Source organism: Parasteatoda tepidariorum, chromosome 3 (genome assembly GCF_982258835.1).
Source record: "Parasteatoda tepidariorum strain Cologne lab strain chromosome 3, Ptep-v5.0, whole genome shotgun sequence".
Lineage (NCBI taxonomy): Eukaryota > Metazoa > Arthropoda > Arachnida > Araneae > Theridiidae > Parasteatoda > Parasteatoda tepidariorum.
Window position 1 is genome coordinate 32,912,975 of NC_141757.1, and position 13,504 is coordinate 32,926,478.

At 30.8% G+C, this 13,504-nt stretch overlaps 1 protein-coding gene across 2 annotated transcripts in view; it reads right to left on the bottom strand.

Annotated features, from left to right (window-relative positions):
• LOC107442577 (uncharacterized) overlaps positions 1–13,504 on the bottom strand; it is a 31,266-nt gene that overhangs the window by 2,397 nt on the left and 15,365 nt on the right. For both annotated transcript variants that reach the window (XM_016056176.4, XM_071177655.2), the window contains exons 5-8: positions 11,199–11,439; positions 10,447–10,570; positions 8,175–8,361; positions 1,517–1,727 (exon numbers count right to left, since the gene is read on the bottom strand). In XM_016056176.4, coding sequence (XP_015911662.2) covers positions 1,517–1,727; positions 8,175–8,361; positions 10,447–10,570; positions 11,199–11,439 — 763 coding nt within the window. The remainder of the gene's footprint in view (positions 1–1,516; positions 1,728–8,174; positions 8,362–10,446; positions 10,571–11,198; positions 11,440–13,504) is intronic.

The window sequence follows — 13,504 nt, forward strand, 5'->3', positions numbered from 1 at the left end:
AAGTTTGGCAAGTGTTCAAACTTAACAACTTTTTTCACCATAAAAACAATCCGTGATGAAAAGCTGGATTCAGTTCGCAAAAAACAAAGTATTGCAATTTGATCATATGTAACTAACAGTAGAGGGTTCACTTCAGAACATTTTAAATTTTCATGCCATTTGAATGATTTTTCGCAGTTCTATGAACATTTGAATTTAGGCCTTTTCTTTGCAGATTTAAAAATTTTCGCAAACTTTTGACCGGTAGTGTATATATATATATATATATATATATATATATATATATATATATATATATATATATATATATATATATATATATATATATATATATATATATATATATATATATATATATATATATATATATATATATATATATATATATATATATATATATATATATATATATATATATATATATATATATATATATATATACTCGTCTTTATCAAACACACTCAAAAGTTGAAGTTATGGGCTTTACCTGGAAACTTAATATAGCTTGAGTACAAAAAGAATTACATTTTTTCTGACAAGACAAAATTGTGAATTGAATGCAAACATTTACGAACGATGTTGGTGTGTTCAAATTAGATCATTCCACTCTAAAAGTTTCAAGAAACGAAAATAATAATCTGGGATGTGCTTGAGAAATCTTCAGCCCTAAAAAACGTATTATGCAACTAGACCCAGAGGAAATTAGAGGATCAATGTGATGAATTAGGCGTAATACTCAATCCAAAATTATTAAGAATGAACATAAAAGTTGCTTCTCATGTTTTATTAAAAAAAATCAATATGAAAATTTATTAGAATTCTTATGAAAACGTGTCTGGCATGAAAACGTGTCTGACCTAGAAGAGAACGAGTTTTCAACTATTATATGAATATTCTCAAGAATATTAAGCGGAAAGAAACACTTGATGATAAGAAAACTTAATTTGCTTTAAAATATATGAAGATGGTAATAAAAGTAGATATGTCACGAGCGCTCTAAAATAGGTGCTCATTTCCAAGACTCGCTAAGGCGTGAATTAGGAAAACCAACGTAATTTGAAATTGAAAATGTAAAGTTACTAAATATAAAATTTAAAATAAAGCTGAAAAACAAAACAGAAAAACCACGGTAGCCGAGAGTGAAATAGAAAAAATGCCAAATTTTTTTTCTCGTTACTTTTCATTTTATCGTTAGTAACTTAACGTTTCTGTTTCATATCACTTTTGGTTTCCTCTTTCATGTCTCTTTCTTCAAGTCTTGAGACTGGGTGCTTATTTTTGAGTGCTCGAAACATGCCGACTTTTATTACAAACTTCATATTTTTTGAAGCAAATGAAACATTTGCACAATCATGTATATTTCCAATTGGATTGCAAATAATAGGAAACATAAACAAATTAAACTACACACGCGAAATTTTTCGTACCACTTAATTTGCACTGCACTGTAAAAAACCTGTTTTCATTCTCCTCTGAAATATTTAGCACTTGTATTTTGGAACACAAGGATACTTACTGCTTCTCTCTCTTTAAGTAGAGTCCAGTTGCCATGTCCAGTTCTGAGATGTGTTCTGCATAGCCTATGGCACGGCACTTAGGGTGTCGAATGCAGAGTCTCTGGCACTCTCCGAAACCTCCCTTCACTTCTCCCTTCTTTTCGAATTCGTCGCTGTACACCCTCAAAAGTCCTTTGATTTTGTGAAGGAATGCATTCTCGCACCGAGCATCTGAATACAATAATCAATTAACAGTTAATTTATTGCGTGACAGATAAATCAATTAAATAAAACTTGAATTAAGACTTTTTTTTTAATCCCGACATTTTTTTTATTGAATTTTATTTAAAACAACGTTTAAAATCAATAAAGGTAAAAGGTTTTATTAAATGTCTCAATGATACACCTTCATCAACAGGGAATTAGAGATTGTTGACATGTGGCAGTTGAGATTTAATAGTATCACAAAGAATTACTATCGCAATTTTCATTCATTGTATATTAACACAGATTTAGTTTTCGATTCGATAAACAAAATTTATGGCCAATAATCTTGTTTGGGCACCGTTTTTGTCAAGGGTTGTAACAGAATTTAGATCGTTGTTACTGAGAACGACAGAAATCGGTGGTTGTTGTCTTTCACCGGTGAATGTTGACAAACACATAGTCTCTTTGGTAAATGTTCGAAATATATACTAGATCAAGTTAAGCGTCAGTGGTATACATTTGCCCGGTATGTCCTACATCAATGTTTTTATAAGGTTCCGTGCCACTGCCCGGTATACCCTACATCAATGCTTTTATAAGGTTCAATGCCACTGCCCGGTATGCCCTACATCAATGTTTTTTTAAGGTCAAAGGCCCTTACCCAGTAAACATTTAACCGGTAATCAGAGCACTGATGTTTCTCCTAATCTATCCTCAGCAGATATTAAAATATCGAATAAATATAATAACATCAACGAATAAATTAATATCAAATCTGATATAACGAATATTTCGGACATTCACCAAAGGGACTGTGTGATTGTTGACATTCACAGGCGAAAGTCGACATTCTCTTGATTTCGGCATTTCACGGTAACATCTATATAAAAACATGGAATGAGATGGTCATGAATGATTTTAAATTCTCCTCTGCTATTTTTGATTCCAATTATGATTCACCAGAATTTGAAAAGTTTTTCTCCCCCCCCCCTCTATTAAATGTTAGTTTATGATACCTAAGGTCAATAGTTTTTTGCTTTACTTCATTTATTAAAAAAGATTTCGAAAATACATATTAAATGTGCTCAAAAACTATAACGTTATTTTTTTAGTTACTGGCTATTTCCATGACAGCGATGAGAATAAATACTATTCTCCCAAAAGTAATTTCCTTACTCTCGCAGATTAGGCTGCAACGCCATTTTAAAAAAGATCCGAAAGCTGCAAGTTATATTGTTGGAAAATTCGTCAGATTATTTGCTTTTGCGATTTTGTACTTTTAATAACTTAGGAATATTTCAGTTGAACTATCTAAATTAATCCTGCCACTAAAAAAATTTAAATCATGGAGAAACGTGCTTTGTATTATTTTTTTTAATATTATAAAATTGGTAATATAAAAAACTTTCTTTATTTAATAAATCAAATTTTTTATAATGTACAAATTTTGCTTTAAACATACAAAAAATAATTCAGTTCATTCAATAATATTGGACAATAGCACTTAACCTTAAAAAAAAGATCATTATAAAGAATACTGTGCAAATGCATTTCAGAAAGTGACCCTTAACCTTAAAAAGGCATCAGAGTAGGGAATACGGGGGAAATGTATGCCGTGCAATGGTACTTAACCATAAAAAATCATCAATTTCGGGAATACCTGGCCTCATATCCTTATCCTTAAAAAATAATCGGTGGAAAGTTCGGACTATAGAGTAAACCGAAAAAACATCTTTACCCTATTATTGACCCGATAATCAAGCTTATTTTATGGAAACTTGCTATTTTAAGCTAAATTTTATTTTTTTATTTATTTTTGAAAAAAAAAAAGATTTCAATTTAATTGCTCCGCTTTTTTCAATCGGTTGCTAGGACTTAAAACTTCCGTGAAAATAGACAGTGAGTTTTTGTTTTAAACTAAATAATAAAATAAAATATACTTAAAATAAATAAAAAAATGTTGATAAGTTCAGACGAGAGATCTAAAATTTTCCCAGTCATAATATTTTCATTCATAAAACAAGATTGCCTCACATATTCATGTTCTTTTTTTTTTTTAAGCTATTCTAATTTCAAAAAATAATGGACTGATCACTTTTCACTTCACGATATCACTTTTGCTGAGCAAGATCAATGTAATACGTTATTCAAGTGATTAAGTTTTTTATCAGTTTCAAAGTTTACGGTCAAACTAAGGTATTGCGCAACATGCGAAACTGCATCTTGTAACAGTTATCGTATTTCCCCCCCCCCCTTCCAATCTTATACTCAGTTCCACCACTTCAAGAGGAAGTGAAAGAACGAAAGTTCTGATAAGATAAGAACTATCGAACAAATACTTCTACTCTGCCACGGTGCACTATTCCCAAGCCTTTCTGATAAAATATTCACTGACCCAATTCCTACACTTTCAAGCAGACGACGACTTGGGTATTTAAATTTACTCCCTCTATTTGGCAACAACAGAAATCGAACATGAGTGAAAATGCCGATGTAAATGGATCGTCCTCTTCGAGTAACGATTTGGATGATCTTGACGCTCTGAATTTTCCAAGCGATGTAGACTGGTCGTCCACTTTGATACTCCGCTGCGACCCCAGCGCAGGTCCATACAACATCGGGGACGTCATCAACGCCCTGCATGAGGTGGTGCGACGGAACGAGGTTTTCAACCTGGGTCCTACATTCCTGAACCACGTGTATATCATCAGCTTCAAAACGAAATACGCTCTGGAAGGGTTCGCGAAGTACCTGAAGAGCCCAAAGATGTCCAAGTCTGTGAAAATAAAGGGACAGCCATGTACCTTCATTAAAGTGCCAACCAAGTCTGTGTCGTTGCATGTGCGTAACATACCTCTGGAAGTAGACACCTCTCACGTGATTGAGGTACTTAAAGAGTACGGTTCCATCGTGAAAACGGAGTGGATTAAAAGCAACTTCCGCGGATGGTTTCCGGATGGTTTCACGTTTATACGAACGAGCGGAAGTTTACTTTGTGTTTACATCCAAATGTGAAAGTTCAAGACCTACCTTATGGAATAGAGGTTAAAGGCCTTATTGGTGCTGTGTTTGTAGAAGAACGGAATCCTAAGTGTTTGGAATGCTACTATTCGGGCCATAAAAGTGATATTTGTGACTTAAAAGGTTGCATTTTAAATCAAAATAATTGATTATGTTGTGACTTATGTTACAATAGAAGATACCTTTTTTTTTATGAATGAGAAAATAAGTTATGAACTTTAATTTGGTAATGTTTTTTCTTTGCTGTGCTTTGAGTTAAATGGTATGACTATTTAATCCTTATCGAGAAATCACAATTATATTTGAATCCATTTTGTCTGTTTGAATTGTTGGGAAAACAAATTAAATTAACTCCTTGAAGCTTGAATCGAAAGAAAAATGTATTCAAATGTTATTAAATTAATTTTTTTTTGTGTGTGTATGAGAGCTAAATATTGTTTTATAATGATATAGCAGATTATTAAAAATGTTAAGTTACATCGTGATGATACTAACAAATGTGAACTTTTTAGGATTATTTTATTTTCTACTAAATTGTTGAGAAAAAAAAATTTAAAGAATTTATTTTCAAAAAAAATTATATTTCAAAAATTTAGGGTGATTTTATAATTTTTTTAAAATTTATTTATTAATTTTTCTTTTTTAATAAATGATTTCTCAAATATGCAAAATCATTGCTTTTTTAAATCGAAATAATTTATTATTTAACGTATGTTAAAATTAAATTGAGGAAATGAAGTGCAAATCTTTATTTACAAATATTTTTTATTTGCGATCCCTTGAACTAAGAAACGCGACTCTTTATGCATTGAAGAGCATGCTCGGAATCGTTCCAACTCTTAAAATGCAAACAATAATTTGACTGCCTAATTTTAGAACATTTCAGTTCATTGTTTTCACGTAATACCACAATTCTTTATTCAATAATAACTCTTTTATCATAGTCATTTTGTTTAGTAAAGAGCTGTAACAGAAAAGATTAAATTTTATACAAAATATTTGAATACCAATCAGATTTTTAACTTCTTAATGCAAGTTTGTCCCGCAGTGAGCTGATCGTAAAGACACTGTTCCCAGTAAAACACCGAAGTCAAGCAGCACTTTCTGCGGTCAGTGAGCGGGTAGGTGACCACTTTCATCATCCTGACTTAGTACCGAATGTGGGAGGTATCGGTCTTCGTGATCTACCGTAAAGTGCTCGGCTCTCGCTCGTAAAGTGCTGCAGAGGGAACCATCCTCTCTGCAGAGCAACAAAATTGTGATGGCAAGCCTTCCGTTCATCCTCAGGGCTGTTTCCCTGACCATCGATAATTAACCATTGTGCAGCTTTAGCGCAACGTTAATTAAGTGCACATTTAATACACACACATTTTATTTACGTTATCATTTCTATGAATCAAAAACAAAGTCGGCAAAATGTAAGGAGATATATTTCATTACAAATAAAAGTTTGTTATTAAAAATATTAATTAAAGTATTATTGTTATTTGTAAAAAATAACACTAAAATCAAAAGAACAGCACATCTGTCTAATTTAAAAATGGTTTAATTTTTTAAGCTTTATAAGTACAGCAACGGTTGCAGTTTTTTCAAAGATTCGAAGCGCCTCATTATTAGGTAAGTAATTAAAATTGTAACTAATTCTATTTTCTTACTTTAAAAAATAGAAAGCTCATTATAATTGTAGATTTAAACTTCGAATTGGACATGAAACTTTATTCATGTTTTTTGTGCTCAAAAATTACTAAGTTTATATTTTTCCAATTAAAAGGTTTAAAGGAAAATAAAGGCAATAATATGTAGAAGCTTTTTTAAAATTTTTGAAGTTTTCTATTTAATTGTAAAAAGGTAAAAATTATATTTCCTTTGAGAATCTAAAAAAAGAAGAATTTATTGTGTTAAAAAACTATATTTAAGAGTTTTTAAACAGTAAATTTCCAAAGCTAGCTCAAAAATTCAAAAAACACTGCACGTTTTAATAATTCTAGTATACTATGTAATTTTAAAATTTTTAAAAAAAAATTATAAAACATAATAGGTAGGGGAAGATTCTATAAACTATTTTCAGGAAATGTATATTTTATAGCCTAATTATAATTATTTAATGCAATAATTTGGAAATTAGAAATAAGTGCAGAAAGAAACAATCTGAAAAGAAGAAAAATATAAAGGACTTAAAGAAAATGAAAAAATAATTTATTTAAATTTATCTGAAATGATTTAAAGCATAGCATTACCAAATGTGCTTGAGTCATTAAAGATATTTAACTTTTATTTTATTATTATTATTATTTAAAAAGAGAAATTAAAGTAATCCTCAGATTTTAACATAATTTCAGGCTAAAATAAACACTAATAATTGTTTTCATTCGAGAAATTTGTTTTTAATACGACTTTTGCAACAGCATGAACTAACCTCATAAGCACGTATGAAAGCACGTCACCCCCCCCCCCCAAATATTTACATTTCGCAAAATGGGGAAGAAATATTATTATGCATTTCTATTTATCTATATATTTCAAATTCAAATATTTATTTAATTTCATTTCATTTTATGAAAGTTAAAAAAGGTTTGATGTTCTAAACTACACTTTTCTTTAAACTTCATAATTAGACATCAGAAAGAAAATAAATTCTAATGAAATCTGTCAATTTAAATCTTTTTGATGATTCGATCTGTTTAACACAAGTGATATTGGATTTACAATAATGATAACCTTTCATATTTATTTACCGAATCCTTGCAAAATAAAATCAAACTATTATGTCCATTATTATTATTGCAAAATAACATTTAGAGAGAAAAATGTTTTCAAACCTTGACGAATTATTATTAAAGTTGAGCAGAACAAAGGAGGGATTAAAATCATCGGAAACAAGTTTATTCGTCTTGTAAGAATGGATTGCACTCGTTTTTCGATAGAAACCAGGTTTAAATTTTACTCCAGAACAAATTTTCTTTCTTTTTTTTTTAATTGTCAGTCACTGAACGTATCTTTCTTCGCCATGAAAAGCGTCGGAACTGTTGCTCATTTTGCTTTACCTGGTCAGCACCTTCTGACCAAAGTCACAGAGGCAAGCACCGTTACCCAAGCCACATTGCCTCAGATACCCGTTAATAGAGTGGGCCACGTTCACACACAACAGAGGACAGCACACAGAGAGAAACATCCATGCCCTCAGAGGGATTTGAACCCACAGTCAGGCACGGTAACAGCTAGGCCACCTGGCCTCCTCTCGAAAATAAAACTGGTTTTAGATTATTGTAATCCGTTCTTCATACTTTTATATAAATTGATAAAAATTTAAAAATGCTTTTTTTTCTACACGGAAGTATTAATTTTTACCCCTTACGTTCACAGTTCCATTTTAATTTCATTTTTACAAGGTTTCTAAATATATACATGACGATTCTGCATTCTGTATAAAATTAAAACATATATACTTGCCTACTTCCTCCTTTAGTCGCCTATAGACCTGATTATAAGTTTCAATGCCCTTTTCTAATCCAGACGTGTATGTCTTTTGTGCTGCCTTCAAATTTCTTTTGTCAGTCGGTTTAAACAAACTATATTCAGCTCCCAGTTTACTGAATGCTTTGAGGCAGTTGTTTATATTGCTCAAGAGGTTCGAAATCTTAAGATGAAAGGAAATATATACATCAAACAATTTTTAACTAATGTCAAACAATTATTTAAAAAAAAAAGCAGAAGGAAATTACTTATTCTTTTGGTAGTAGTAGCAAAAAAGAAAAATATCATGCTATACAATATCATATGTTTTTAAAAAACGTCTCTTTAAAGTTTTTTCTTTTTTAACTACAATACGTCATTATGAAAATTTAAAAAACAAAATTTATGAAATTTTCCGAAAATAATGTTATGAAATAGGTCATCAGGAGAGTAAACAAAGCAATGCTTAAGAAAGAAATTATTATAAAATGAAAATATCGTTAAAAAACAATTATTTAATGATTAATTTTATAATCTCCTTAAATAATGACAAAAACAGTGATTTTTGCTTAGAAATGCGTAGCTAAAATATATTTTTTTTTTTAAATTGCTAAAAAATTTGTCGTTTAGTTATTTTTTGTTAGACGAAAAGAATTGTAGAATTTTATTTTTTATCAATTTTTACACAGTATGAAACATTTTTATAGTGCTTTTCGTCACATTTTGATGATGAAACAAGATCCACATGACTCAAATACAAGTTATTTATTTGCCATAAAACTGTCCAAAAGGCTACTCGAATCAAATTTCTTATTTCTGTTACAATTTTTTAATGCAATTAAAAATTTCGACTAAATAGAGTTAATATTTTTACATCGATAATCACTTTGTAAAAGCAGACAAAACAGAAACAGACAAAAAAAATCTTAAAATATAATTTTTTTAGTCATAAAATTGTACCGAATATATTAAACGCTGAGTCTTAGGAGAATAAAGACACACTAAGATAATTTAACATAAATTGTAAATAAAGTGCTTACTCTTTTTAAGAAATAACGAGCTCATTTGCTTAACTAGACTTTTTGGGTGTACTCTTTATATTTTTCTGTGCCATGCCAGTAGGTTTTTTTTATATTTCCAATGGTAAAGCAGGAGCAATTATAAAAATGGAGCAAATTACAATTAAAAGAAGTCATTGCTTTAAAATTTTTCTATTATGACAGCAAAGTGCTGTCTTAGAGTCGCAGTAAAGTGATGTTCATCAGCTGAGGTGGTGTCTCTTCGTTGGACCTGCCGAATTACTGAAGGGACAGCTAGAATTCGAAAAGTTTTCTAGGCAATGAAGATGCTTTGCTCCAGACAGCCATGTCTATTCATAAGACAGAACTTGCCTTCTAGTTGTAATTGCCAAAAAGATCTTCAGTCTTCCAACCAAATTTTTAGCAGTGGTAATTTATAGCAGACTAAGTAGAATGAGATGCGCCAGGCATGTAGTGAGAATGAGCTCAGAACGAACAGAATTAAGAGTCTTTAATGCAACCCCCTCCAATTAAAGGCCAAGAGGAAGGCTCAAAAAGAGATGGAAAAACTGTATGGATGAGGATTTTCCCATCCTAAAAGTAAAGAACTGGAAATCAATTGCTGGGAAAAAGGCAGAAAGGGAAAAGCTTCTGAGGAAGGCCCAGGCTCACAAAGGGCTGTCGTGCCAATGCTGATGATGATGAATTTATAGCAGTAATTTATAACGTGGATTTGAATCTGTCACTGTGAATGACTGAAATCAAGAAAATGTCGACTTTCACCGGTGAATGACAACAATCACATAGTAGCTTTGGTGAATGTCCGAAATATTTGTTGTATCCGATTTCATATTAATTTATTCGTTGATATTATCATATTTATGCGATATTTTAATATCTGCAGAGAATAGATTAGGAGAAACACCAGTGTTTGGAGTACCGGCCAAATGTATACCGGGCAGTGGCACTGATACCTTAAAAAACATCAGTGTAGGGTATACCGGGCAAATGTATACCGAGCAGTAGCACCTAACTAGACCTAGTATATATTTCGGACATTAACGAAAGTGACTATGGGATTGTTGACATTCACCGGTGGAAAATAACAACCACCAATTTCGGTCATTCACAGTAAGATATCTATTATTTGCTTAGGATCACTAGCTCAGTCTCAGAAAAGCATGCATCAAAAAAGAAGAAAAAGAGAGAGAGGGTGAGAGCGAGAGAGAGAGAGGGCGTTGTTAACTCACCTTATCTTCCTGATTGTCATCGAATACTGTGTCAGTTTCTGTGACCCATCGCATCATGCTCACCTTCGTCACTTTCACGTCATCCATCATTTCGTCCAAATTTTCCCACTCATTTAGCAATTCCCTATACAATTATACATTTTTAAGAAAATGGCACTATAATTACGTCTAGCGAATGCTGAATGTTAACAGATAAGAATATAAAAAATTACAGCTTAAATTTTAGGTAGGGAGTCCCTAACTCTTTCAAACGAAATCCCAATTCGGCTGTAATCCGATCAAATCAAAATCCCGATAGTTAGGATTCTTTATATCATTACAACAATTTATTATTCTGTTTCACAAGAAAATTAAAATTTTAGCAAGCCAATAAATAAAAAGAATAAATTCATTTAACTTTATATAACGAAATAGTTTGCAAAGAGAAAAACGCAATTCTATCAAATCTGCAATTCTTAATATAGTAGTAGCGTAATTTCTCATTCCATCGACACGGATTTGAAAATATAAATGAATATGGATTATGAAACTATGAGCACTGTGGTTTTTCTGCCTACTGACATTTTGCACCCTTTTCGTAATTAGCATAGAGAGCGCTGGTAAAAAATTAGCAAAACTTATCCTAACAGTCATGAATAGCTGTTACCGACTCTAAACAGATATGAAAATAGCATAGTATTCCTGAAAAAGCGTTATTTAATACTCTGACATAACCTTCAAAAAACAGTGCCTTAAGCAAATTTAATACTCACGTGTTCATTTTGACAATTGGATATTTTTTATCCAAATCGTTAAGAGGTCTTAAATCCATGTACAGAGGTTGCCCAAGTTTGCCGACCAGCTTTGGTAGTTCACTAATGATTTCGAACAAATCCTCAGGATTTTCGATTGATTTCTGGATGGGCATTGTCGAATAGACGTGAGTGTGCAGTGTCACTGTGCCACGGATGTCGTCATCCTTTTGGATGTCTTTAATTGCTTGATTCCATTTTGCTAAAAGACAAGCAGAAAACATTATTATTAATTAAAATATAAAGCAAAAAATTAAGGTGCAATGCTCAAAAGGGGGGGGGGAAGTGAAATTTTAGGTTTTGATTTTTAATTTATTGACAAAACCCCTTTTCCACTTAATGATCCGCAATATTCACACATTTGTAAAGGCGTGGCGCAAATTTTTATGCGCCTTCTGCAACAAATTTCTGTCCAACTTTCTATAGTTGGTACAACGTCAAAACAATCTGCCTAAAATCTGCTATTTATTTGAGATTCGTTTTTTTTTGGCGTGGCGCCACTGCTATTACCATTTTTGTGTTATAGTTTCCACCTTTACCTCAAAGTAATAACATAATTTTGAAATTAAATATTTTATTGTAAAGAAAATAAGTACAACATGTTACACAGTCAATTGCATATCTGATTTGTTCTTTCTATATTTGATTCCACTTAAACAAAGTTTGATGTTTAAGGTTGCATCTCTTGAATGTATTTTACTTTGACTAACCTTCAAACGTTTCAGTTTGGAAGAAGGAAAAACAACTTCAAAACGATTTTAGATTAATTCATCAATTTATTGGCAAACTCAGAATGTGAAAAACATGTTGTTTTTCACACTGACATTAAGCCATCAGCAAGTAGATGACTTAAACAATTGATGAACTGTTTAAAAGCAACTGATCAATAGCACCATCTCAGAGAGCATCTTTGTAGAGTTATATAAGCCTTTATAATACAATTAGATAAACTAACTAAATTAAATGGATTGAAATATATGCGCAGGCGCAGTAAGGCAGTCACGTACATATATGGCAACGTTACTTTTAAAAAGTAACGAGTAAAAGTACAAGTATTTTTAAAAAAAGTAACGAGTAAAAAGTAAAAAGTTCTTATTTTAAAATGTAACGAGTAAAAAGTACAAGTAAAAGTACAAGTACTAAACAAAAAAAGTAACGATTTAAAAGTACATTTCTAGGAAATCAAAAATTCAAAGTAACCTAAAATTTTATTGAATAATATTCTTATGTTCTTTAATTAATGTTTTTGCAAAATCGTTGTTATTTATTTAATTATTTTTAATTTTGAAAGTTATGGACATTAATTTATTTTTAAATTCGGAAGAATATTATAATATAATTTTATAATATAATCGTATAATATAATTTTAAAATCAAATATAATTTTAATTTCAAACTTCTTATGGATTTGCACAAAAAAGAAATTTTATTTACTGATTTTAATTTTTAGTTTATTATTTTTATTTATTTAAATTACCATTGATTTAAAATTGTTTTACTCTATAGAAACGCGTTTTAAAAGCACAAACATAAACAAAGCAAACACGGGGTTTCAGATAGCTTTGTGATCTCTGATCTAGTAAAAAATAATTGAATGTGCAGTATAAGTTGAAACAGAACAGTCTACAGTTTTATTTGTAACAATGGCTAATGCTGAAGTTATGCGAGAAAATCATTTTCCGAACACTTCTGCCTAACGGAATAATTAAAATTTGTTAACGAATTTTAGTATCAGCGGCTAAATTAATACCTTCGAGTTTTCAAGAGTTGAAATAGTAATTATAATAGTTTTCAATAGCACAAATAGTTCTGAAGTTCTTAGAAATTTGACTGGGCGTTGTTTGACAAGGTCGGGCATAAACATAATTTTAGTAAAAAATGTACTAGGTAAAAATGTATTTAGTAAAAAATGTATTAAGACAAAAATGTACTATTAGTGAGTTCAAAAAGAAAATTGAGAAACGTAATAACAAAATCCAACATTTTTCATTTAAAATGTATTAAATAAATGCATAAAACTCGAAAATGAATGAAAATAACTTGCTAATTAATATTTTTATTCATTTTGCAAAATAATTGCATTTCGAAAGTGGTGTCACTGAGTCTGCTGCGGGAATTTCTCAGAACGTGCTTAGCCACGCTGAATAAGCACTCCAATAGAAGGTACTGCAGTATTATATTTCACAAATAATTTTTTTACGACTGGATATCGATTCAAAATTGATATGCTTTCCGTTTCAACATTTGAGCTCATGTATGCCATAAAT